At 47.1% G+C, this 25485-nt stretch overlaps 1 protein-coding gene across 21 annotated transcripts in view; it reads left to right on the top strand.

Moving 5' to 3' along the window:
* Positions 1 to 25485, top strand: part of LOC147121217 (girdin-like) — a 456789-nt gene that overhangs the window by 243998 nt on the left and 187306 nt on the right. For all 21 annotated transcript variants that reach the window (XR_015077512.1, XR_015077511.1, XR_015077513.1 and 18 more), the window contains 3 exons: positions 18856 to 18937; positions 19292 to 19450; positions 19537 to 19683. Coding sequence is in view for 18 of the 21 variants with exons in the window: in XM_085981375.1 (XP_085837501.1) it covers positions 18856 to 18937; positions 19292 to 19450; positions 19537 to 19683 (388 nt within the window). In the remaining 3 variants the exon portion in view is untranslated. The remainder of the gene's footprint in view (positions 1 to 18855; positions 18938 to 19291; positions 19451 to 19536; positions 19684 to 25485) is intronic.

The raw sequence follows: 25485 nt of genomic DNA, 5'->3' as shown, positions 1-25485 counted from the left end.
AGTGTTGCCACCTGGTGTATCACAGCTCACAAGTGGAGACAGGGACAGCAGTGGAGAGTGCTAGTCGGAGGGCGCAGGACTCTGCCAGCTCGGCTCAGCTGCATGTCGACCCTCTGCCTCTGGGTCCATCCATAAGATCAGCAGGGCTGGAACTCCAGAAACAGATGCAGGAGTCTCTGGCTGGTTTTGTCTCCAGGGTCGATGTGAGTGTGGAGCGAATGGAGGAGTCCATAGCGAACATGAGCAGAGCCTTTGTGGAGTCATTGGCGCATGAACGCATCACCATGGAATGGATGGCAACATCCATGGAGAAGATAAGTCACCAGGGTATGGAAAACATGGTGAGTGTTCATAGTAGAATGACATCTCTTGAGGAGCGATGGGCATCTATTGAACAGAGAAACCAGACCTTCATGGGAGTCCTTCTGAGTAGGACTGCCAGTGCAGATTATGGGTCCCCATGGCCCCCTGATGTGCAGCAAGGTGCTCTCAAGCCACTTCCAAGCGCTGGCCCCTTCTGGCCCGTGCAGCTTCAGGTGGGTGAGCAGCAGCCTGGTGCTCCTGTTGCTGCTGCTGTTATTCCTGGTTCTGCTGGTGCCGCGGCTGGTGTTCGAGCTCATCTAATGCCCAGAAGGGAAGGAAATAAATGGCTCCCATGCTTCTGGTATATGCCTCCGTTGAGGAAGCGCTGAGTGAAGGTGGCGAGCGGGGTTTCCCAGGAGGTCACACTGGAGATGTGTGTGAGGCTCCAACCTTCCACAGGTGTGGTTAAGCCTGGTAAAAGTTGCCCCAGGCCTGAAACAACAAAGTCCTGCCACCTGCAAATGATGACTGATCAAATCTCCTCTTTAATGGTTGACCTGCAGCTGACAGTCAGCAAGCCAATAGTGCTCATGCCAGGTTTCACAGGCGTGATCCCCACCAGGCGTGTTTTGCGTGGGAAAAGGGTTAAAAATGCAAGGACCTGTTAAAATGGCATTATAAAGGCCAATTATTCCTGATTAAGGGCCTTAAAGACCAGTCACGCCTGTTGGAGGTGGGACTGATTCGGGACCATCAGACACGCCTGGGTTAAAATGGTTTGGGGTCGGGAACCAGGCGCCACACGCCTCAAAGCCCGCCTCACGGCTGAGTTAAAATCGACCCCAAAGGGTTTACACTTGTGGGGAAGAGCAAAATTAGAGGCCATCATATAAGATAGTCACCAAGAAATCAAATAGGGAATTCAGAAGAAATTTCTTTACCCAGAGAGTGGTGAGAATGTGGAACTCGCTACCACAGGGAGTGGTTGAGATGAATGGTATATTAAGGGGAGACTAGACAAGCATATGAGGGAGATGGGAATAAAGGGTTCTGCTGAGAGCATTAGTTGAGGAAGAATGGGAAGAGGCTCGAATGGAGAATAAGTGCCGGCATGGTATTTTTGGGCCAAATTGCCTGTTTCTGTGCTGTATTCTATGTTATTATTTACTCCTGGGATGTGGACATCGTTGGCAAGGCCAGCATTTATTGCCCATCCCTCATTACCCTTGAGAAGGTAGTGGTGAGCCGCCTTCTTGAACCTCTGCAGTCCATGTGGCTGTTGTGGGGGAGTTCTAGGATTTTGACCCAGCGACAATGAAGGAACGGCGATATATTTCCAAGTCAGGATGGCATGTGACTTGGAGGGGAACTTGGAGGTGATGGTGTTCCCATGCATCTGCTGCCCCTGGTCCTTCTAGGTGGTAGAGGTTGCGGGTTTGGGAGGTGCTGTCGAAGCAGCCTTGGTGAGTTGCTGCAGTACAACTTGTAGATGATGTAAGCTGCAGCCACGGTGGAGGGAGTGAACGATTAAGGTGGTGGATGAGGTGCCAATCAAGCAAGCTGCTTTGTCCTGGATGGTGTCGAACTTCTTGAGTGTTGTTGGAGCTGCACTCATCCAGGCAAGTGCTGAGTATTCCAACACACTCCTACCTTGTAGATGGTGGAAAGGATTTGGGGAGTCAGGAAGTGAGACACTCGCCGCAGAATACCCAGCCTCTGACCTGCTCTTGTTGCCACAGTATTTGTGTGGCTGGTCCAGTTAAGTTTCTGGTCAATGGTGACCCCCGGGATGTTGATGGTGGGGGATTTAGCGATGATAATGCCGTTGAATGTCAAGGGGCACTGGTTGGACGCCTCTTGTTGGAGATGGTCATTGCCTGGCATTTGTGTGGCACGAATGTTACTTGCCGCTTATCAGCCCAAGCCTGAATGTTGTCCAGGACTTGCTGCGTGCAGACAAGGACTGCTTCATTATCTGAGGAGTTGCGAATGGAACTGAACACTGCAATCGTCAGTAAACATCCCCACTTCTGACCTTATGGCAGAAAGGCCATTGATGAAGCAGCTGAATATGGTTGGGCATAGGACCCAGCCATGAGGAACTCCTGTGGCAATGTCCTGGGGCTATGGTGATTGGCCTCCAACAACCACAACCATCTTCCTTTGTGCTAGGTATGACTCCGGTCAGTGGAGAGCTTTCCCCCTGATACCCATTGACTTCGGCTCCTTGATGCCATACTTGGTCAAATGCTGCCTTGATGTCAAGGGCAATCATTCTCACCTCACCTCTGGAATTCAGCTCTTTTGTCCATGTTTGGACCAAGGCTGTAATGAGGTCTGGGGCCGAGTGGCCCTGGCGGAACCCAAACTGAGCATTGGTGAGCAGGTTATTGGTGAGTAAGTGCTGCTTCAAAGTTGACAACAATTTGCATCACTTTGCTAATGATTGCGAGTAGATTGATGGGGCGGTAATTATTGGATTTGTCCTGGTTTTTGTGGCCAGGACATACCTGGGCAGTTTTCCACATTGTCGGTAGATGCCAGTGTTGTAGCTGTACTGGAACAGCTTGGCTAGAGGCGCGGCTAGTTCTGGAGCACAAGTCTTCAGCACGACAGCTGGGATGTTTTTGGGGCTCGTAGCCTTTGCTGTACCCATTCTGCTAAGCCCTTTCTTGATATCACGTGGAGTGAATCGAATTGGCTGAAGACTGGCTTCTATGATGGTGGGGACCTCGGGAGGAGGCCGATAAGGATCATTCACTTGGCACTTCTAGCTGAAGGTGGTTACAAACGCTTCAGCTTTGTCTTTTTCACTCTCGTGCTGGGCTCTGCCATCAGTGAAGATGGGGATGTTCATGGAACTGTCTCCTCCCATTACTTGTGTAATTGTCCACCACCATTCACGATTGGATGTAGCAAGACGGCAGAGCTTTGATCTGATCCGTTGGTTGTGGGATCAGTTAGCTCTGTCTATAGCATGCTGCTTCTGCGGTTTAGCATGCATGTTTCCTGTGTTGCAGTTTCCCCAGGTTGGCACCTCATTTTTAGGTACGCCTGGTGCTGCTCCTGGCATGCCCTTCTACACTCCTCATTGAACCAGTGTTGGTCCCCTGGCTTGATGGTAATAGTAGAGTGAGGGATATGCCGGACCATGAGGTTAGGACCCCAGCTATTCGCAATATATATTAATGATCTAGACGAGGGAACTAGATGTAATATCTCCAAGTTTGCAGACGACACAAAGCTGGGTGGGGGTGTGTGCTGTGAGGAGGATGCTGAGAAACTCCAGTATGATTTAGACAGGTTGGGTGATTGGGCAGATGCATGGCAGATGCAGTATAATGTGGATAAATGCGAGGTTATCCACTTTGGTGGCAAAAACAGGAAGGCAGATTATTGTCTGAACGGTAATAGATTGGGAGAAGGGGAAGTGCAACGAGAGCTGGGTGTCCTTGTGCACTAGTCGCTGAAGGTAAGCATGCAGGTGCAGCAGGCGGTTAAGAAGGCAAATGGTATGTTGGCCTTCATAGCAAGAGGATTCGAGTACAGGAGCAAGGATGTCTTGCTGCAGTTGTACAGGGCCTTGGTGAGACCACACCTTGAGTATTGTGTGCAGTTTTGGTCGCCTTATCTGAGGAAGGATGTTCTTGCCATTGAGGGAGTGCAGCGAAGATTCACCAAACTGATACCTGGGATGGAAGGAATGACGTATGAGGAGAGATTGGGTCGGTTGGGCTTATATTCGCTGCAGTTTAGAAGAATGAGAGGGGATCTCATTGAAACTTATAAAATTCTAACAGGACTCGACAGACTAGATGCAGGAAGGATGTTCCCAATGGCGGGGGAGTCTGGGGTCACAGTCCAAAGATATGGGGTAAGTCATTTAGGACAGAGATGAGGAGGAATTTCTTCACCCAGAGACTGGTGAACCTGTGGAATTCTCTACCACAAAAGGCAGTTGAGGCCAATTCATTAAATATATTCAAGAAGGAGTTAGATATATTTCTTAAGGCTAAAGGGATCAAGGGATATGGGGAGAAAGCAGGGACAGGGTACTGAATTTGGATGATCAGCCATGACCTCATTAAATGGCGGTGCAGGCTCGAGGGGCCGAATGGCCTACTCCTGCTCCTATCTTCTATGTTTCTATGTTACAGATTGTGATGGAATACAATTCTGCAGCTGCTGATGGCCCACAGTGCCTTATGGATGCCCAGTTTTGAGCTGTTAGATCTGTTCTGAATCTATCCCATTTAGCACGGTGGTAATGCCACACAACACGATGGAGGGTGTCCTCAGTGTAAAGACGGGACTTCGTCTCCACAAGGACTATGCGGTGGTCAATGCTACCAATACTGTCATGGACAGATGCATCTGCGACAGGTAGATTGGTGAGGACGAGGTTAAATAGGTTTTTCCCCTTGTGTTGGTTCTCTCACCACCTGCCGCAGGCCCAGTCTGGCAGCTATGTCCTTCAGGAGTAGGCCAGCTCGGTCAGTAGTGGTGCTACCGAGCCACTCTTGGTGATGAACATTGAAGTTCCCCACCCAGAGTATATTCTATGCCCTTGCTACCCTCAGTGCCTCTTCCAAGTGGTGTTCAAGATGGAGGAGTACTGATTCATCAGGTGAGGGAGGGTTGTCGGTGGTAATCAGCAGGAGATTTCCTTGCCCATGCTGAAGGCATAAAAAGGTCTGGAGTCAATGTTGAATACTCCCAGGGCCACTCCCTCCCGACTGTATACCACAGTGCCGCCATCCCTGGTGGATCTGTCCTGCCGGTGGGGCAGGACATACCCAGGGATGTTGATGGAGGAGTTTGGGACATTGGCTGAAACGTATGATTCTGTGAGTATGACTATGTTAGGCTGTTGCTTGACTAGTCTGTGGGACAGCTCTCCCACAATTTTGGCACAATCCCCAGATGTTATTGTGAGGAGGAATTTGCAGGGTCAACTGGGCTGGGTGTGCTTTTGGCGTGTCCGAAGCTGGTGCCTAGATCGATGCCAGGTGGTCCATCTGGTTTTATTCTTATTATTGTTTTTCATATCGGTTTGGTACAACTGAGTGGCTTGCTAGGCCATTTCAGAGGGCATTTAAGACTCAACCACATTGCTGTGGGTCTGGAGTCGCATATAGGCCAGACCAGGTAAGGACGGCAGATTTCCTTCCCTAAAGGACATTAGTGAACCAGATGCGTTTTTATGACAATCCGGTAGTTTCATGGTCATTCACAATGACTGAAATGTTATATAAAACACCATGTTGAAAAGTTAGGCAGCCAGATATTTAGAAGAAGGGACATTTATACTTTTCAGAATAGCTAGCTGCTTGAAATTGTTGCTTCATATAATGTTTTACACACTGTTTTTGTAAAGCATACAAATTAACTAAAGAAGTATTTATGAAATACTTAGCAGTATTTAGTTAAATATTAGCACATTTGTAATATTTCTGTAAGTTTTGGTTTATTTCTTGACCACTTATTGCATGAAAATAATGAATGCTCCACAGAAATGCAAATTACTAAATGAGAAGATGAGTGAATAGAAGAAATTTGACTGAATCTGGAGTGTGCGGTAGATTATATAAGCAAGAGGCCACTAGAATGAGAAGTAGCTGAATGAGTAGAGGCCTGAACTGGAGTAAATAAATGGGTAAATAACTAAATGATAATTATTGACATGTTAACTAGGGTTTATTTTTGCAACTACTAATGGGGCTTGATTGACAAGCTAGCAAGTAATTGATGTGAAAGTACAGGTGGCAAAGTGTGATTTGTCATTAATTGTTTTGAAAATGGTATTTGTTCTGAAATGGCTGTTTATGTTAATTCAGTTGTTTTGAGTGGATTTAACTAGATTGTAAAGCGCGAGGCTATGAGGCCAGAGAAGTGAGTTTAAGGAGCTTGGCCTCAACTGGAGTTAAGAACTGGCATTAAGTTGTATTGCAATTACTTTATTTGTGTTTCCATGTCTTTTGAATCTATTTATTATAGTAGGACAGTGGAAACTGGTATGTGTAAAACTTGCACGTTGTGGGGGTTTCTGAGATTGCCCAGGACAAATACAGGTGTAAGACTGTCTCCAGGTTGACTTGCCCTAGCACAAAGTTACTCAACTTGAAAAAACAGTTGGAGACATTCTTCGCTATACTGAAGGAGAGAAGACTTCCAGAAAACACATTGCAACTAGAGAGAATAGTGAGACTGAAGAAGGGAATTGGGGGAAAGAGAGACTTGGATATTGACAGTTGTGAGGTGCTGAAGTTGTCTGCTATGTATACAGTGCTGGATACCTATGATGCAGACAAAGACAGCAACTCGGGAGTGAAATCATGAACAGTACGACACAAGAAGAAGACATGGAATTGATAGGTTTGTGAAAAGGCAAGTGGTAGTTATAGGTGATTCTATTATTAGAGGGATAGATAGCTTTTTCTGCAACGGCAAAAACAGCAGGTGGACAATATTCTAGAAGGCTAAGGTGAACAACCTGAAGGCATAATGGTTCACATTGTAACCAATGACTTAGGGGAGAATGGATGGAGGTTTTACAAAGGGAGTTTGAGGAGTTGATGTTAAATTGAAAAACAGGACCCCTAGGGTTGTAATCTCCTGCTGCTGCCACACACTCGAACAGTTAGAGAGAAGCAGATTAAAATATTAACATATTTGGTGTAGAATGGAGTGTTTTAGATTTCCAGGACGCTGGGCCAGGTTCTAGGCTGGGGAAAGCTCTACAGACAAGATGGGTCTGACCTAAACTGAACCATTACCTGTGTCCTAGTAGAAAGGCTAAGTAGGGCATTGGGTCATGATTTAAACTAATAAGGTATGGGGAGGAGCAAATCTGGACAAAGAGGCTAAGAATAAGTATAGTGAAGGGGAAAAGCAATCCAAAGTGGGGCGGGGGGAGGGGGGGAAGTTGGTTATGAAAGGATGTTTCTTGAGGCAGATAGGTGAAGGAGAGAGATAGTGAAGGAAAAAGCCTAACTAGAGGCCGTCAATATAAGAGAGTCACCAAGAAATCCAACAGGGAACTCAGAAGAGAAACTTCTTTACCCAAAGAGTGGTGAGAATGTGGAACTCACTACCACAGGGAGTGGTTGAAGCAAAAAATATAGATGCATTTAAGGGGAGGCTAGACAAGCATATGAGGGGGAAGGGAATAAAGGGTTACGCTGATAGATTTAGATGAGGAAAGATGGGAGGAGGCTTGTGTGGAGCATAAACGCCGGCATGGACTGATTGGGTCGAATGGCCTGTTTCTGTGCCATATATCCTTATGTAATAAAAAAGGGTACTGAAGATTATGAACTAGTTAGGATTGCAGGCCCTGATATTAACTCGGAGGCGTGTTGGGAGTGGGAGTGTCCGATATCGTGTGGGAAACTCAGAAGTAAGTTCAGCGCATCTGTCAGTGGCATTTTAACACAGCCAGCTCATTATCATTTTACTTGTGGGTTTGGCGTCGATTGCGCGGCAGCGGGCGTGATGAGGACCCGCATGACGCAATTTTAACTCCAGTATTTAAAGGGCCAATCCAAAGATGGAATTTGGAGGAGTTGAGTCAGAAACAAGTTAGGAAGAACTTTGATAATGGATTCAGGAGACTCAAAGGCTGCCTCCCACTTCAATGACACCTCCCTTGATATATTGCTGTGTGCTGTGAGGAGCTGGAGAGAGGTCCTCTTTCCCAGTAATGGAAGGAAAAAACCTGCTACTGCTACCAAGGTGTGGCTGGAGGTGGCCCAGGAGGTCAGCAGCAGGAGCATTCTGCCACGATCCTGAATTTAGTGCAGGAAGCGCTTTAATGACCTAGCCAGGTCAGGAAAGGTGAGTACAGTTGCACATTCACCTGCATCCTGCTGTGTGCATCACCCCACCCACTCACTCTACCTTGTTGAGCCTATTCCATCACATCACTCCTCACACCCACTTACCTTGCAAGCACACCCATGCTTCTCTTTCTATGCACTTTCTCACATCCCTCTCTATCCATGCACCACTGTCTCTAACCCTCATCCTTATGCAGTTTCATGCCTCTCCTGATAGTCACCCTCACCATTGGTATAACCACTCATAGGTCTGTTCCTTCCCCCATTGCAGGAGAAGAGAGCACAGAACACTAGGGAGAGGGAAAGAACTGGAGGTGATCCTCCACAGATTTCACAGCTGACAACTGCAGAGGAGGAAGTGCTGGAGATCAATGGCATTTTGCTGTTCCCAGCCATCAGAGATGGTGAACTCCCAGCTGCCTGGTGACACAAATATCAGCGACCCACATGTCATACAACACTCAGTCACGTTGACTTGATTTCAACAGTGAGTGAAATATAACCATCTTCATAATAAGTTGCAACATACGTAACCTTGCCAGTACTAATTCCTATCTTTTCTCTCTGCCAGGGCCTTCACGCTCGCAGCAAGAATCAATGGACCTCATGGATGACAAATCCTCAGGAGCTGATTCCTTCTGAGGGTGCACTGTCATAGGACTTATACTTACCATGCAACAGCTCAGATACTCGCACTTCGGTGGGACCAGTTAGACAGATAGTTGGGTTTTCATCTGGTGACTCTCACTTCACAAGTGAGTAAAAGCAGATGGTGGTGGCAGGGACAGATGTGGAGAGATCGCTTTGGAGGGCCCTCTCCAAACTCTGCTCAGCTGAGATGCTGTACCCCAGGGGCCGTCGATAAAAAGGAGAATCATTAAGGAGCAGCAGAGAATGTGAAATGTACTGACAGGCCTTCCAAACACACTGACCACGATTGCAAAGAGAATGGAGCTGTCCGTCTCGAGCATCAGTGGGATGATGTCGCAGGGCATTGCGACGATGTGTTCTTCCATGGCTAAAGTGCCCAACTCTGTGGAACGTCAAACGCGGCAATCAAGTGAGTCCATGCATGCCTTGACCATTGCTGTGCACAATCTGAATGCCAGCATGTCTGCTGCCTTAAATAGGATGACATACTTTAGTCTTGGCCTTACAGTGCTGCACTGATCTGCACTAACGTTCTCTTTAGCAGAGTGGTATCAATGAAGTGTGGCTGGTCCATGAGAGGGATGATGGTGAAAGGGGACATGGAAGTGGGGATTCCACTCAAAGCGTTTCCACTTCTCACCCATTGCCCCCCCTCAGTCAGTACCTGACATGCTGCCTCATGTCTTGATGGCCAAGTGTGTCCTTGCACAGGTGAGGCCCAAAATCCAGAGGTCATCAGCCAAGAGTCAGAGCTGGGATCTGAGCAGCCTGTCTCTACCTCTGCTGAAGCCACAGGGGTTGCACCACATAGGGGCAGTAGGAAAAGTAAAGCTTTGTAGTTGCACAAAGGTATGCACACAAAAACATACAAAAAAAATTACAAGCTTCTGATGGTGCAACTTTTTTATCCTCAACTGCTTGGATTGCTTCACCCTGTCGCCTTTCCCCGACTGCTAAATCCGTTCCCTTGTTGCTGTGGTTTCTTTGTTATACCTGCTCTTCTAATGTTCCTGCTGCTCTGGAATGCCCTCACATCTCCACCCAGGTTACTGGACAAAATGTTGACTTTTGTGTCTACCTGACCTCCATGTTGACCCTGGACTACTCTGATCTCTATTTAGACTCCGGATCTTCTGACATCCACCCAGATGCCATCGTTCTGGCTGATCACAACTCCTACAACTTAAATGTTTTCGGCTCTGATCCCTGCATCTATGACCAAGTCTCAGACCTGAACTGTTGCCACTACCCCTTAATTGTTAATGTACAACCTCTGCCTAATGTTTTAACTTCTGCTGTCCCTGTCACCACTGCACTCGCAAGATGGCTGTCAAGGTGGACCTAAGCTTCTCTGCCTTTTAACCTTACTCTCTCCCCACTTTTTACCCTTTCTCTATTCTGCCCCTCTGTCTCTGCCTCTCATACCTTTCCTGACAAATTCTTCCTCTTCTTTCGGATCATTCTGGAGTGTAGGAACAGCCGCACATTATTAACCCCTACCCACCCAACGCAGCCTCCATCCTCACCGCAGACGTCAAATACAAAGAGCTCTGGACTTTTGTGTCCAAAATTGAGATCATCTGTTTTGCTGCCTCTGCCTGCTTTGATACTCCCCCAGCCCTCTTCCTGACTGACCTCTCCCATTTCACATTCCACAGTTTTCCTCTCCCCTCCAGCCCTCACTAAAGTTATTCATGAAGCCCACCAACTGCTAACTTGACCCCCTGCAACTCCACTCCTAATCATTTAGCTTTCTCTCCTTAGCCCTATACTTGTCAACAACATCAGCCTGCCAGTCATAGAGTCATAGAGTTTTACAGCACAGAAAGAGGCCCTTCGGCCCATCGTGTCTGCGCCGTCCATCAATCCCTGTCCAGTCTAATCCCATTTTCCAGCATTTGGTCCATAGCCTTGTATGCAATGGCATTTCAAGTGCTCATCCAAATGCTTCTTGAATGTTGTGAGGGTTCCTGCCTCTACCACCCTTTCAGGCAGAGAGTTCCAGATTCCAACCACCCTCTGGGTGAAAAAGTTCCTCCTCAAATCCCCTCTAAATCTCCTGCCCCTTACCTTGAATCTATGCCCCCTTGTTATTGACCCCCCTACTAAGGGGAAAAGTTCCTCTTTATCTACCCTATCTATGCCCCTCATCATTTTGTACACCTCAATCAGGTCCCCCCTCAGCCTTCTATGCTCCAATGAAAACAACCCCAGCCTGTTTAGTCTTTCTTCATAGCTGAGGCGCTCCATCCCAGGTAACATCCTGGTGAATCTTCTCTGCACCCTCTCTAAAGCAATCACATCCTTCCTATAGTGAGGCGACCAGAACTGCACACAGTACTCCAGCTGTGGCCTCACCAGCGTTTTGTACAGCTCCATCATAACCTCCCTGCTCTTATATTCTATGCCTCGGCTAATGAAGGCAAGTATCCCATATGCCTTTTTAACCACCTTATCTACCTGTTCCGCTGCCTTCAGGGATCTATGTACATGCACACCAAGGTCCCTCTGACCCTCTGTACTTCCTAGGGCCCTACCACTCATTGTGTACTCCCTTGCCTTATTTGTCCGTCCAAAATGCATCACCTCGCACTTTTCAGGGTTAAATTCCATTTGCCACTTTTCCGCCCATCTGACCAACTCGTTTATATCTTCCTGTAGCCTGAGGCTTTCCTCCTCACAATTTACCACCCCACCAATTTTCGTGTCATCTGCGAACTTACTGATCATACCTTTAACATTCTCATCCAAATCATTTATGTAGATCACAAACAGCAAGGGACCCAGCACCGATCCCTGAGGTACCCCACTAGACACAGGCTTCCAGTCACAAAAGCAACCTTCGACCATCACCCTCTGCCTCCTGCCACTCAGCCAGTTTAGGATCCAACGCGCCAAGGCACCCTGGATCCCATGGGCTCTTACCTTCTTGACCAGTCTCCTATGCGGGACTTTGTCAAAAGCTTTACTGAAGTCCATGTAAACCACATCCACAGCATTTCCCTCATCCACACACCTAGTCACCCCATCGAAAAATTCAATCAGATTTGTCAGACATGATTTACCCTTGACAAAGCCATGTTGACTATCCCCGATTAATCCTTGCCTCTCCAAGTGGAGACTAATTTTGTCCCTCAGAATTTTTTCCAATAATTTCCCTACCACAGATGTTAGGCTCACTGGCCTGTAATTCCCTGGTTTATCCCTGCTACCCTTCTTGAATAATGGTACTACGTTAGCTGTTCTCCAGTCCTCTGGTACATCCCCTGTGGCCAGAGAGCTTCTGAAAATTTGTGTCAGAGCCCCTGCAATCTCCTCCCTTGCCTCACACAACAGCCTGGGATACATCTCGTCCGGGCCTGGGGATTTATCCACTTTTTGGCCTGCTAAAACCGCTAGTACCTCCTCCCTCCCGATGCTGATATGTTCAAATATGTCACAGTCCCCTTGCCCGATTTCTATGTCTACATCATCTTTCTCCATAGTGAACACAGATGCAAAAAATTCATTTAAAACCCCGCCTACATCATCTGGCTCTACACACAGATTGCCACTTTGGTCCCTAATGGGCCCTACCCTTTCCCTGGTTATCCTCTTGCCCTTAATATACTTATAAAACATCTTAGGATTTTCCTTTATTTTGCTCGCCAGTGTTATTTCATGGCCCCTCCTCGCCCTCCTAATTGCTTTTTTAAGTATGCCCCTGCACTTTTTATACTCCTCCAGGGCTTCCTCCGTCTTTAGTCTTTTGTAACTGCCAAAAGCCCCCCTTTTTTTCCTAATGCATTTTTGTATATCCCTTGTCATCCAAGGTTCCCTTTGCTTGTTGGTCCCACCCTTGACCTTTACAGGAACATGTTGGCGTTGTACTCTCTCTATTTCCCTTCTGAAAGCCTCCCACTGCTTTGATGTGGATTTTCCTATAAGTAGCTGCTCCCAGTCCACTTTGGCCAGATCCTGCCTTATCATATTAAAATCGGCCATCCCCCAATTTAGAACCCTTATTTCCGGGCCGTCATTGTCTTTTTCCATGACCACCTTAAATCTCACCGAATTATGGTCACTGTCGCCAAAATGCTCTCCTACTGACACTTCCACCACTTGCCCGGCTACATTCCCTAGAATTAGGTCCAGTACCGCCCCCTCTCTTGTAGGACTTTCTACATGTTGGCTCAAAAAGCTCTCCTGGATGCACTTTAAGAATTCTGCACCCTCTAAGCCTTTCACACTCTGACTATCCCAATTAATATTGGGGAAGTTGAAATCCCCCACTATTATTACCCTATTATTTTCGCACTTCTCTGAGATTTGCCTACATATCTGTTCCTCTATCTCCCCCTGACTGTTTGGGGGCCTATAGTACACTCCCAGCAAGGTGCTTGCCCCCTTTTTGTTTTTAATTTCTACCCATATGGCCTCATTAGAGGAACCCGCTAATATATCATCCCTCCTTACAGCAGTAATCGACTCCTTAATTAATATTGCAACACCCCCTCCCCTTTTACACCCCCCTCTGTCTCTCCTGAAGATTCTATACCCCGGAATATTGAGCTGCCAGTCCTGACCCTCAACCATGTCTCTGTGATAGCAACAATATCGTACTCCCATGTGTTCAACAACAACTTCAGTTCATCCACCTTATTTGCAAGACTCCTTGCATTAAAATAAATGCCTTCCAGCCTTGCCATATTCCCTTTTGCCCTCACATATTTTCTCTGCCTTCCCAGCTGACTTGTTTTTTCCTCTGTATTTGGCTGTAAATCACCCCCTACTATAGCTCCACTCTGTATCCCATCCCCCTGCCAAGTTAGTTTAAACCCCCCCCCCAGCAGTGCTAGCAAACCTCCCCGCAAGGATATTGGTCCCCCTCTGGTTCAGGTGTAGACCGTCCGACTTGTACAAGTCCCACCTTCCCCAGAAGCAGGCCCAGTGATCCAGGAAACTAAAGCCCTCCCCCCTGCACCATCCCTTTAGCCACGCATTCATCTGTTCTATCTTCCTATTCCTATACTCACTAGCACGTGGCACCGGGAGTAATCCAGAGATTACAACCTTTGAGGTCCTGCTCTTTAATCTTCCACCTAGCTCCCTAAATTCTTGCTGCAGGACCTCATCCCTCTTTTTACCTATGTCGTTGGTACCAATGTGGACCACGACCTCTGCCTGTTCACCCTCCCCCTCCAGAATGCCCTGCAGCCGCTCAGTGACATCCTTGACCCTGGCACCAGGGAGGCAACAAACCATCCTGGATTCACGTCTACGGCCACAGAAACGCCTATCTGTTCCCCTTACTATAGAATCCCCTACCACTATTGCTCTCCCACTCTTTTTCCTCCCTTCCTGGGCAGCAGTATCCTGTAGACATAGTCCCTATATCCTGCAGTGGTCCCTATATCATTGAAAACTGCCATCATCACTTCACTTCTCAAAAAAACTATCCTTGGTCTCTCTATTTTCTCCCATTACTGCCTTATCTTCAACCTTTCTTTTTTTTAAAATTCTGGAACACAGTTCCCTTATAATTCTGGTTCCAATTGTCCCACCATTCCTTACTCAAAACCCCCCAAACTTGTGGTGTATGTGCCTTTAAGAGCAATTATGGTGTATGTGCCTTTAAGAGCCCCAGGTGTGCGTAATGCCGGTAATTGCCACTTGGGCTATATAAGCCTGTGTATTGTGTATATCCTTTAGAAACCCCCCCCCCAGACTTGCTTAGTAAATACCTATGAACCAACTCCTGTCTTCAGTGTCTTTATCTACACACGGACACTACAGTGGCGACGAAGTGGAAACGGACTTACCTGCAATTCGGCAGCACCTCAAGGACATCGATTCCTCCAGCGTCCAGAAGACTCAAGGAAGTAAGGGAAACTGTGGTTTCACCAGCTGGCCAAGCTGGTGACAGGTACTGCGCTAATCCTTCCTGGGCGTCAGGCTGGAGCTCCAGCGGCGGGCTCTACAGCTGAGACAGGCAGCGAAATCGGAGGCAAGCAATAACGGACTGGGAGGGTGCACTCGAGAGACGGCCGGCGCGGCAAGCAGGTCAGCGTTTAGACCTCCGTCGGGAACGAGTCTCCAACTGTGAATCAACGGAAACCACAGTAAAACAGCGTTGTTATCGGTAGCAGCGGCGGGAAAGCGCAGGAAAGCGCCATATCGTTGCTACAGAGAGAGAAAAAAAAAGCGCGGGAAGCGCCATATCTTTTCTGAAATGCCTAAATCTGGTAATATTGAGGCTTTTGATGGCGAAATAGAAGATTGGACCACATACGTGGAAAGAGTAGAGGTTTATTGCACTGCAAATGGAATAACAGATGAAAAAAAAGCTTCAGTACTTCTGAACTTAATGGGCGCGAAGACATACGGGCTGTTACGAAATTTAATCACTCCAGCCAAACCAAAGGACAAGACTTTTAAAGAAATTGTTGATACCCTGCAGGAGCATTTAAACCCAACACCGCTGCTGATAGCGGAACGATTCAAGTTCTTCAAGAGAAATCAACACAAGAATGAAAGTAACGCTGATTACCTAACCGAATTAAGAAAGCTGTCAAAGTACTGCCAATTCGGAGCAGGACTATCGGATTATCTTCGAGACAAATTTGTTTGCGGTCTCTTAAGTGAAGGAACACAAAAAAGACTGCTTTCTGAAAAAGATTTAACATTGGACAAAGCTTTCAGTATGGCTGTATCATACGAAGCAGCAGCAAAAGGAGCTGCAGAGATACAACAAGAGACACAGGACTTCGGCACCCATAAAATGACACAGGAGTTCGGAAGATGTTATCGCTGCGGCAGATCCACCCATAACCAGAGGGACTGCTGGTTCAAGGGCAAAGCATGCAGGCAATGTGGTAAGATTGGACACATTGCACGGGTATGCCAATCTGGACAAAATAAATCCACTGACAGAAAACAAAAAATCAATAAAGAAAAGTACAGGAAGGTACAAATGATGACGGACAATTGCTCCGAAGACCAGAATAGCGATAGCGACTCCGGAAACAAGAGACTAAGCTGTCTCAAATTACATAATGTACTTGCCAAAGAGGATTACCAAACCATTTGGGTTACCCTCACAATAGCAGGGTCCCCAGTTAAAATGGAGCTAGATACAGGATCGGCTCTAACCGTAATAAATCGACGAGATTACGAGAGGCTATTTTCGCATATACCTCTAAAAGACACATCCATTATCTTAAAAACATATACGGGGCAGAAAGTCTACCCCAAAGGAAAAATAAGGGTGCCTGTGGTATACAACGGCAAAGAAATACAAAAGTTGTATTTATACATTCTACAAGATGGTGGTCCACCGTTGTTGGGACGTGAATGGATAAGGAAGATACGTTTAGACTGGCACTCCATTCAGGCACTGACGGTGACCAGTAAGGAAAAAAACAATGATGACATCATACCTGAACGATTAAAAGACATCTTGGCCAACGCCAAAGAAGTGTTTCAAGAGAAACTAGGAACCTTGAAAGGCATCACCGCCTCAATAAAAGTGGAAGATACAGCAATTCCAAAATGTTTTAAGGCAAGACCGGTGCCATACGCAATACGTCCGGCAGTCGAGGCAGAGCTGAAGAATTTGGAAAAGGCAGGCGTATTATCCAAAATAGATTGGAGCAAATGGGCAACATCCATCGTTCCAGTCATGAAAAAAACATTGAAAAATAACTCTGAGGAACAAAAAAAAATCGCATCTGTGGGGACTTTAAGGTGACTGTAAACCCGGTCCTTCACACGGTACAGTATCCTCTTCCGAGGATAGAAGATATTTTCGCCTCACTATCCGGAGGGAAACGTTTCACAAAAATTGACTTGGCACAGGCATATCTACAGATGGAGGTTGAGGAGACCTCTAAAAAGTATCTCACAATAAACACACACAAAGGCCTGTACCAGTACAATCGACTGGTTTTTGGAATAGCATCAGCTCCAGCTATCTGGCAAAGAGCTATGGAGCAAGTCCTGCAAGGGATTCCGGGGACTCAATGCTACCTAGACGACATCCTTATAACAGGAGAAAACGACAACGAGCACCTTGCCAATTTGGAGCAGGTGCTCACTAGGCTGAAAGAACGAGGCCTACGAGCAAATCGCCCCAAGTGCGAATTTTTCCAAAATCAGATATCATATTGTGGCCACATAATTAATAAGGAAGGGTTGCATAAGTCACCTGAAAAAATTGAAGCAGTTATAAAAGCCCCAGCACCTGAAAATGTTTCACAATTAAGGTCATTCCTGGGATTAATAAATTACTATCATAAATTTTTACCGAACTTATCAACAATTCCTCCCCTTCCAGATAGGCCAACCGGTTTTGGCCCGGGACTACCGTACCGAGAAATGGCAGCCTGGAACTATCTGCACACGATTAGGACCACTGATGTATACCGTGGACATCGGAGACAGCATAATAAGGCGCCATGCTGACCAAATCATCAAGTCATCCGAAAAGGGACAACCTACACCACCACTCTATACATCTAACAATGAAGTAGAGATACCCATATCTACCTCTGATCCGGTGATACTGGAGCCCGATGAACCCGACACTGGCCTTCAAGCCGAATCAGCCTTGCCAGAAGAACCTACTACACCACCAGAAACTACTGCACCCCCGAGGCGTTATCCGGACCGAGTCAGGAAGCCTCCTGAGAGACTAACTTATAATTAATTAATACAGCAATGTATATTATTTTGCATATAACATGTAATTAATAATTACTTAAAATATGATGTACTAGTTAGCTAGAAGGGGAGGAATTGTGGTGTATGTGCCTTTAAGAGCAATTATGGTGTATGTGCCTTTAAGAGCCCCAGGTGTGCGTAATGCCGGTAATTGCCACTTGGGCTATATAAGCCTGTGTATTGTGTATATCCTTTAGAAACCCCCCCCCCAGACTTGCTTAGTAAATACCTATGAACCAACTCCTGTCTTCAGTGTCTTTATCTACACACGGACACTACAAAACTGATTTAAAAACCCTACCCACAGCACACTCTCTGTGCTGATCAAAGTTGCAAACTTCCCAGGTGACTGGCTGTCCCATTGTCAATTGCAAAATCCTCCTTGAACATCTATCTTCCGCAATCTACCTTTATGGCTCTGCTCTGTTACGGTTCAACTCCTTGTCACATCATATGCATTATATAGTCTCGAATGGCTTCTCCTGTGCCTCTTGTGTATCCCAGTGATCCATCCTTGGCCCACTCTTATTCATATACATGTTATCCTTGGGCAACATCATCCTGACGCATGTACACTGATGACACTTAGCTCTACCTCTCCACTTCCCCCATCATCCCGGAAGCAGTCACCACTCTATACAGCTGCCTGCCCAACATTGGATGACCTGAAATTTCATCCAGCTCAATATTGGCAAAACTGAAACCATCCTTTTCAGTGATTGAGAATACCTACTTACCAGTTTCATACAAGAACATTTTAAACTATATGCTGAACAATGGCTAAATGTGCAGTCTGATGTTACCGGCAAAATAATGGCTGAACAATAGTATATATTAATCATAAAGGTTATCTTAATCTATTTTGTGTAGAGTATGTTTTTTACATTGCTATATGTTATGGTAAATGAGCTATCTTTTAGCAAAATTTCTTTCTGTTCTTTGTCTAAATCTTAACAATAATTTATAATATGGGCAGGATGAAACAGTAAATCTTCAGGTGTTGCTGAACTTCGAATATACAACATCAAGAACAAATTATACTCATGTAGCACCTTTAACATAGAAAAATGTCCAAAGGCACTTCAAAGGAAGTGTGAGCAGAAAGGTGAGGATAGAAAAAATGTATAAGCTATCCATAATACAGCTCTACATGTGGTATTAGGAAATTCTACACCATAATTAAGTTATGAAAGATTAAACATCGGTTCTGCAGGTTCAACTTTTTTATTTGCACATTATACATTTATATAGTCCTAGAGATTTGTAGGATGTGCTTCAGGACTGATGTAGTAATTTGTCTAGTGACCAGTTATACATAATGAATCCTGCTTTTTTTTGAACTGAGTATTTCATTTATTTTAAGGGAGGAGAAAACCGAACAATTGTTGGACAGTAAGCAGGAGCTGGAGCAGATGGAAGTTGAACTAAAAAGATTACAACAAGAGGTGTGCATATGGTTTAGTTTAAACTCCAGATCAAATGTTGTGCATCTGTAAATAAAGTGCATTATACTCTTGGAGTAAATATTGTAACTGCTTCCAAATTTTATATACTTTTGCTGTGTAGCAATGTTCAACAATCGCAAAAAATTACTTATTCCTGCCAGTTCAACTACATAGTATACAGATAAATCCTAAGTAATGCATGAGATTAAAAAATTCTGGTTACAAACATACTTGCAGCTATTATTTAATTTGGGGCTTCTTAATCTGCCTATAAAAATACCATCACAGATTGAGCGCACAAACTATTGTCTTTACCACTGTGTTTTGAAATGTAATTGTGGATTTATTTGCCAGAACCTGCAACTTCTGTCTGATGCTCGCTCCGCTAGGACATACCGTGATGAGCTTGACTCACTGCGTGAAAAAGCAATTAAAGTTGATAAGCTTGAAAGTGAAGTTATCCGATATAAAGATCGACTCCATGACATAGAATTTTACAAAGCAAGAACTGAGGTATGCTGGGTTATAGAATCAACATCAGTTGTTATTTCCTTGTGAAATAGAACTTGTTAATATTCTTTTGTAATTAAAAATTTCAGGAGTTAAAAGAAGATAACAAAATTTTGTTAGAGACAAAAATAATGTTGGAAGACCAACTTGAGGGCGCCCGAGCCCGTTGTGACAAACTGCATGAATTCGAGAAAGAGAACCTACAGTTAATGGCTAAACTACATGATATGGAGATGGTAGGCTTTGATTTCTTTTTTCTGGATTTGTTTCTATTAAATATACAATGGCTATGTAGGGGTGTATTACAAGAGATCTCGCATACAGCACATCACCTGACTGAAAGAAACAATTCTGCTGTGTCAGATGATGGTACCTTATTTGTATGTGGATGTTAAACTTTCTTCAAAAAAAAATGAGGAAGACTATGGGCTGGATTTTGCTACGGGGGCGGGTTGGGGTCGTGTTCCCCACATTTCGTGTTTCCCACACGAATCCTGAACGATGTGGGAAATTGATGCAATTTTGATTTTATAGCCCAATTGATTCCCCACGTGTGGGAACCCCTAGCCAGTAAGCTTTTCAGGTGGGAAGCTCGCCTCCGATGACATCATCACTGCTGCTTCATTTAAGGGCTTCCACAAGCCTTGCTCACTTCAGCAGACTGCCAAGCTTCTGGCCCTGGCAGCTGATGCTACCATCATCAATCATGGTGACACATCGGAGTAAGGCATCCCCCAGATTTGACGAGGCAGCCCTCCAGGCATTGGTGGAGGGAGCGACAGAGAGCAGGGAGGTGCTCTTCCCCTCCTCGGGGAGGAAGAAGCCACCCCAGCAAACCAAGGCTGTGTGGCTGAGGGTGGCAGAGCAGGTGAACGCCAGCTCGAATACCAGCAGAACATGGATCCAGTGTCGGAAACGCTTCCATGACCTTCAGCGCACTGGAAAAGTGAGTATGATGTCCCCATCACTCTTAATCTGATCCCCATTGCCTTTCCTCACCAGCTCTCAGCTTTACCAATCTCTTCCTCCACATCCCACTTGACACTGACATCCATGCACCCTTTCCCACTCCCTCTCTCTCTATGGTCACATTCACCTAACTAATGGACTATGCAGCCCTCACACTCCCTATCACTGTCATGCTATGAAAACAACTTACATCACATAGGGAGGGGCCTTGGTCTTGCCATCTCACTCCATCTTTCTCTCCTAAGCATCTATGCCATCGATTCTCTACACTCCTTCATTCTCGCTCAAACTCCACTTGTCTCCCCCATTGCAGGAAAAGAGAGCTCACAACCGAAAAGAGCGAGCCAGGACAGGGGGAGGGGCAGCCTCCTTAGCCCAGCTGACCCCATGGGAGGAGGCGATCCTGGAGATCGTCGGCATCCAGGACGACACACAAGTGGGGGACGGAGAGACCGGTGCAGCAGAGCAAGCTGGTGACAGAAGAGTTTTCCAACTCTCTCAATTGCATTGCATGACTCGCTGATAATGACTTGGAAGCTCTAGCAGATGGACCTCTGATCATCTGCAATAAGCACTGTGCAGGTAACCCTGGCCTCTCATCTCTGACACTTTACTCCCCCACAGGACCATCGCAAGCTCCCGTCTCCAGGACGCAGGAGGAGGTTCAGCCTCAGCATCCAGACTCCTCAGAGGAAGCTGCAACCTCTGAGGGCGCAGCGTCAGCAGAAGGCAATGCACCAAGCACCAGCGCAGACCCTCACACCTCGGTGGGACCTTCGGGACATAGAGTAGTGTTGTCACCTGGTGTATCACAGCTCACAAGTGAGCCTCAGCAGATGGTGGAGACAGGGACAGCAGTGGAGAGTCCTAGTCGGAGGGCGCAGCACTCTCCCAGCTCGGCTCAGCTGCATGTCGACCCTCTGCCTCTGGGTCCATCCACAGTATCAGCGGTGATGGCACTCCAGGAAAATATGCAGGAGTCTCTGGCAGGTTTTGTCTCCAGGGTTGCTGCGAGTGTGGAGCGAATGGAGGAGTCTGTCGCTAACATGAGCAGAGCCTTTGTGGAGTCATTGGCGCATCAACGCATTACCACGGAAAGGATGGCAACCTCCGTGGAAAGGCTGGCTACGGCCATGGAGGAGATAAGTCGCGCGAGTGTTGAAAACATGGTGAGTGTTCAGACTAGACTGACATCTCTGGAGGAGCGATGGGCAGCTATTGAACAGAGAAACCAGACCTTCATGGCAGTCCCTCTGAGAAGGACTGCCAGTCCCGACACGGGTCCCCATGGCTCCCCTGATGTGCAGCAAGGTGCTCTCTTGCCACTTGCAAGCGCTGAGGGGGACCTGACCCATGAGAGGGATGATGGTGGCAGAGAACAAGGAGGTGGGGGCTCCTCTCCAAGCGCTCAAACTTCCATGCCACTGACAAGTCCTCGGTCAGAGCCCCACCTGAGTCAGCACCCAAGTGAGATCGGCGTCTCAACCCCTGCACAGCCGCAGGAGCAGCAGACTGTTGCGCAGCCCTTACAGGCTCGCAACCCCAGAGGACGCCCGCCAAAGGTGTCCAGACAGGAGCAGCAAGGAAGTGAGCAAGGGGCCTCCACATCTGCTGATGCCACTGGGGAACCACTACGTAGGAGCACGCGTAAGAGAAAGAAACTGCACAAATAGTCACAAGGGTAGTCACTTGGGTGGAATTTAATGTGTTATGGTTGAAAGCCATCAGAATAATGTTAATAAATCATCTGTTGGCTACTGCTGTAGTTGTGGCGTGTGTCATTTCGCGAATGGGACTTTCACTTTGAGGTCAGTATGGTGGTCACATCGCTAGAAGTCAGCTGGTTCCCGGCTATTGTCAGTGCTCAGGTAAAAGGATGCGAGGCAATAGTCCCTCATGGGCGAGGCTCAGCAAATCTGCCCAATATGAGCGCGTTCCTTGCATGCCGGCCACCAATGTTCTCGCGCACTGCTGCCGCTGGTTGATGAGCCTCTGCAAGATGTTCGTCTTCGCTCTCCTCCTCCCCCTCCTCCTCCTCCTCCTCATCTGAGGAGGATATGTCAGGAGCCACTTGGTCCTCGGCCATCTGCAAGCCACGACGCTGTGCCATGTTGTGAAGCACACAGCAAACCACAACGATTCTGGAGACCCTGGATGCTGAGTATTGCAGGGCTCCACCTGATCTATCCAGGCATCTGAGGCGCATCTTCAGCAGACCAATGGTCTGCTCGATCATGGCTCTGGTGGAAAGGTGGCTGGAGTTGTAGTTCTCCTCAGCTGCGTTGGATGGGCTCCTCAGCGGCGTCAATAGCCACGTCCTCAAGGGCTAGCCCTTGTCTCCAAGTAGCCATCCGTTAAGTTGGTGTGGCGGACTGAATAGCGGAGGCACAGTAGACTGGCGCAGTATGAAGGAGTCATGGCAACTGCCAGGGTACTTGGCACAAACATGCAAAATTTCCTTCTTGTGGTCACACACCAGCTGAACGTTGAGGGAGTGGAAGCCCTTGCGGTTGACAAAAATACCAGGATTGCGATGGGGAGCCTTAAGGGCCACGTGTGCAATCAACGATGCCCTGCACCCTTGGAAAGCCTGCAAGATTAGCAAATCCAACCGCTCTCGCCATGACACTTGCTCGATCCTTGGTGAAATGGATGTGATTGTGCGCGATGGCAAAGAGGGCATCGGTTACCCGCTTGATGCAGGTGTGTGCGGCCGCCTGGGAGATGCCACTGATGTCTGCTGCTGATCCCTGGAATGAGCCTGAGGCAAAAAAGTTGAGTGCGATGGTGACTTTGACGGCCACTGATAAGGGGTGTCCAGCTGCTCCTCTGGGCTCCAGGTCTTGCTGCAGCATTGCGCAGATGTCAGCCACTATCTCTCGCGAAAGTCGGAGCTGCCTTTGGCACTGCTGCTCAGACATGTTGAGGTAGCTGACCCTGCGTCTGTAGACCCTGTTTGGGGGGTATCTCCTGCGCCGACGGCCTTCCATGCGCTGGCCCCTTCTGGCCTGTGCATCCTCAGGTGGGGCAGCAGCAGCTTGGCGCAACTGTTGTTGCTGCTGCTGTTGGGCGGCCTCATGTAATATCCAGAAGGGCAGGACAAAAATGGCTCCCATGCTTCTGGTAGATGCCTCAGTTGAGGAAGCGCTCAGTGAAGGTGGCGAGAGGGGTTTCCCAGGAGGTCACACTGGAGATGGTTATCAGGCTGCAAACTTCCAGAGCTGTGGGTATGCCTTCTGAAAGATCCCCCAGACCTGAGAGAGCAAAGTTATGCCACCTGCAATTAAAGCCTGTTCAAATCTGCCATTTAATGGTTGAGCTGCAGCTGCTACTCCGCAAGCCAGTTGTGCTCCCGCCAGGTTTCAGATGTGTGTTTCCCACCAGGCGTGTTTCACGTGGGAAAACGAGTAAACTTGCAAGTGGTTAGGAAAATGGGATTATAGAGCCAATTGAGGGCTTCTTAAGGGCCTATCCCGCCTCCTGGAGGCGGGACGGAGTCAGGACCAGCAGACACGAATTTAGGAAAATTGCATGGAGGCGGGTTTGGGCCCGCACGCCAGTTTTGCGATTTTTATCCCCCACACGCCTCCAATCCCGCCTCCCCGGCCCTAGCAAAATCCAGCCCTATATCCTTAGTGCATAATCAAGTATAATGCGCATGCAATTTAAGTATAAACCATTTCATTCATGGGACATTTTTGTTTCTACTACTGGATTTTCCATGATGTTACTCACAGTAAGTTTGAGCATAGAGTCTCTTATCATCTTCACATTGCCACGTAAGAGACTCATGACAAAGGTCAGGGCATGTGGAGTGAGGAGCTAGGTACCAAAATGGATTGAAAGATGGCTACAAAACAGAAAATGGGGTGTATGTATTAAGGAAGTTTCTCAGACTGGCAGAATGTGGGAAGTGGTGTCTCACAGGGATCCATGCTGGGACCACTGTTTACCATATAAATGATTTGGACTCCGGAATTGAAGTAATGTTGAAATTTGCAGATGATACCAAATTGGGTATAGCTAATAAAGTGCACCAAAATACATGAAGAAATAAATAGACTTGCAAAGTGGCCGCATAAATGGTAAATGAGATTCAATATTGCGATTCATTCTTGTGGGTGGGCAGGGTGGGGGGGTGGGGAGGATCAGATCTGTCCAGGCTTGCTTTGTGGTTGCAGGCATGCAGGGCAACTGTCACAGGTAGCAGGTGTGAGAAAGGATCCAGACAGTATCACGGGTGGCTTTCAGATGGAGGCGGCGGGGTGGGAAAGGATTCTGCAAGGACAGCAGTGGGTGGGATATGACCAGGATGCAGGGTGGCTCAGCAAAACAACGTGAAGGGGTGGAGCTCTAACCCCCTTACCCTACATCTGTTCTCCTAGCCCAACAGTCTTTCCCCTCCCCTACATTTCCTACACTAGAACAGTGACTACACTTCAAAAGTACTTCATTGGCTGTAAAGTGCTTTGTGGTCATAGTGAGTTTGTGAAAGGTGCTATATAAATTAAGTTTCTTCTTTGTTTCCTCTTTCTGTTTCCCTTGCTACTCTGACTTTTCCCCTTTCCCTCAACCCCATCATTCTTCCCATTTCCCTGAATCCCATGAGCTCCTGCATTGGTGGTTCTTCCCACCATCCCCTCGCTCCCTGTTGCTTCACCCCCAACCCCTAGCTCCTCCCCTTTCCCACCCAGCCCCTAATCCTGACCAGCCAGATCCAAAAGCTGGTTTACTAGTGTTTCTTGCACTATAAATGATGAAGGGCAGCAACAGGCACAGAGCCTAAGTTGGAGTGGGAAGGCCGGGGTCCTTGCAGTGGTAGGAAGGTAAAGTGGACATATAGCCCGAGGGAGTCTAGCAACAGCAGAAAGTAAGCAACAAGGCTGGATGGTAGAAAGAAAGTGAGCAAGAAGTCCAAAGGCAGGAAGCAGGCAAATAAAAGTTAAGTATATTTCAGGTTAAAGTTCCAGAACTGAAGAATTGAAAATATATGTTTAAATAAATGTAAAATAAAACTTGCCTAAGGGTACGCTGCAGCTCAAAGAGTTAAATAATGAATATTAAATTAA

This window comes from Somniosus microcephalus, chromosome 3 (genome assembly GCF_052327205.1).
Source record: "Somniosus microcephalus isolate GS21.2 chromosome 3, FLI_Smic_1.0, whole genome shotgun sequence".
Taxonomy (NCBI): Eukaryota; Metazoa; Chordata; class Chondrichthyes; order Squaliformes; family Somniosidae; genus Somniosus; species Somniosus microcephalus.
This window is presented reverse-complemented; position numbering and strand designations above follow the sequence as displayed.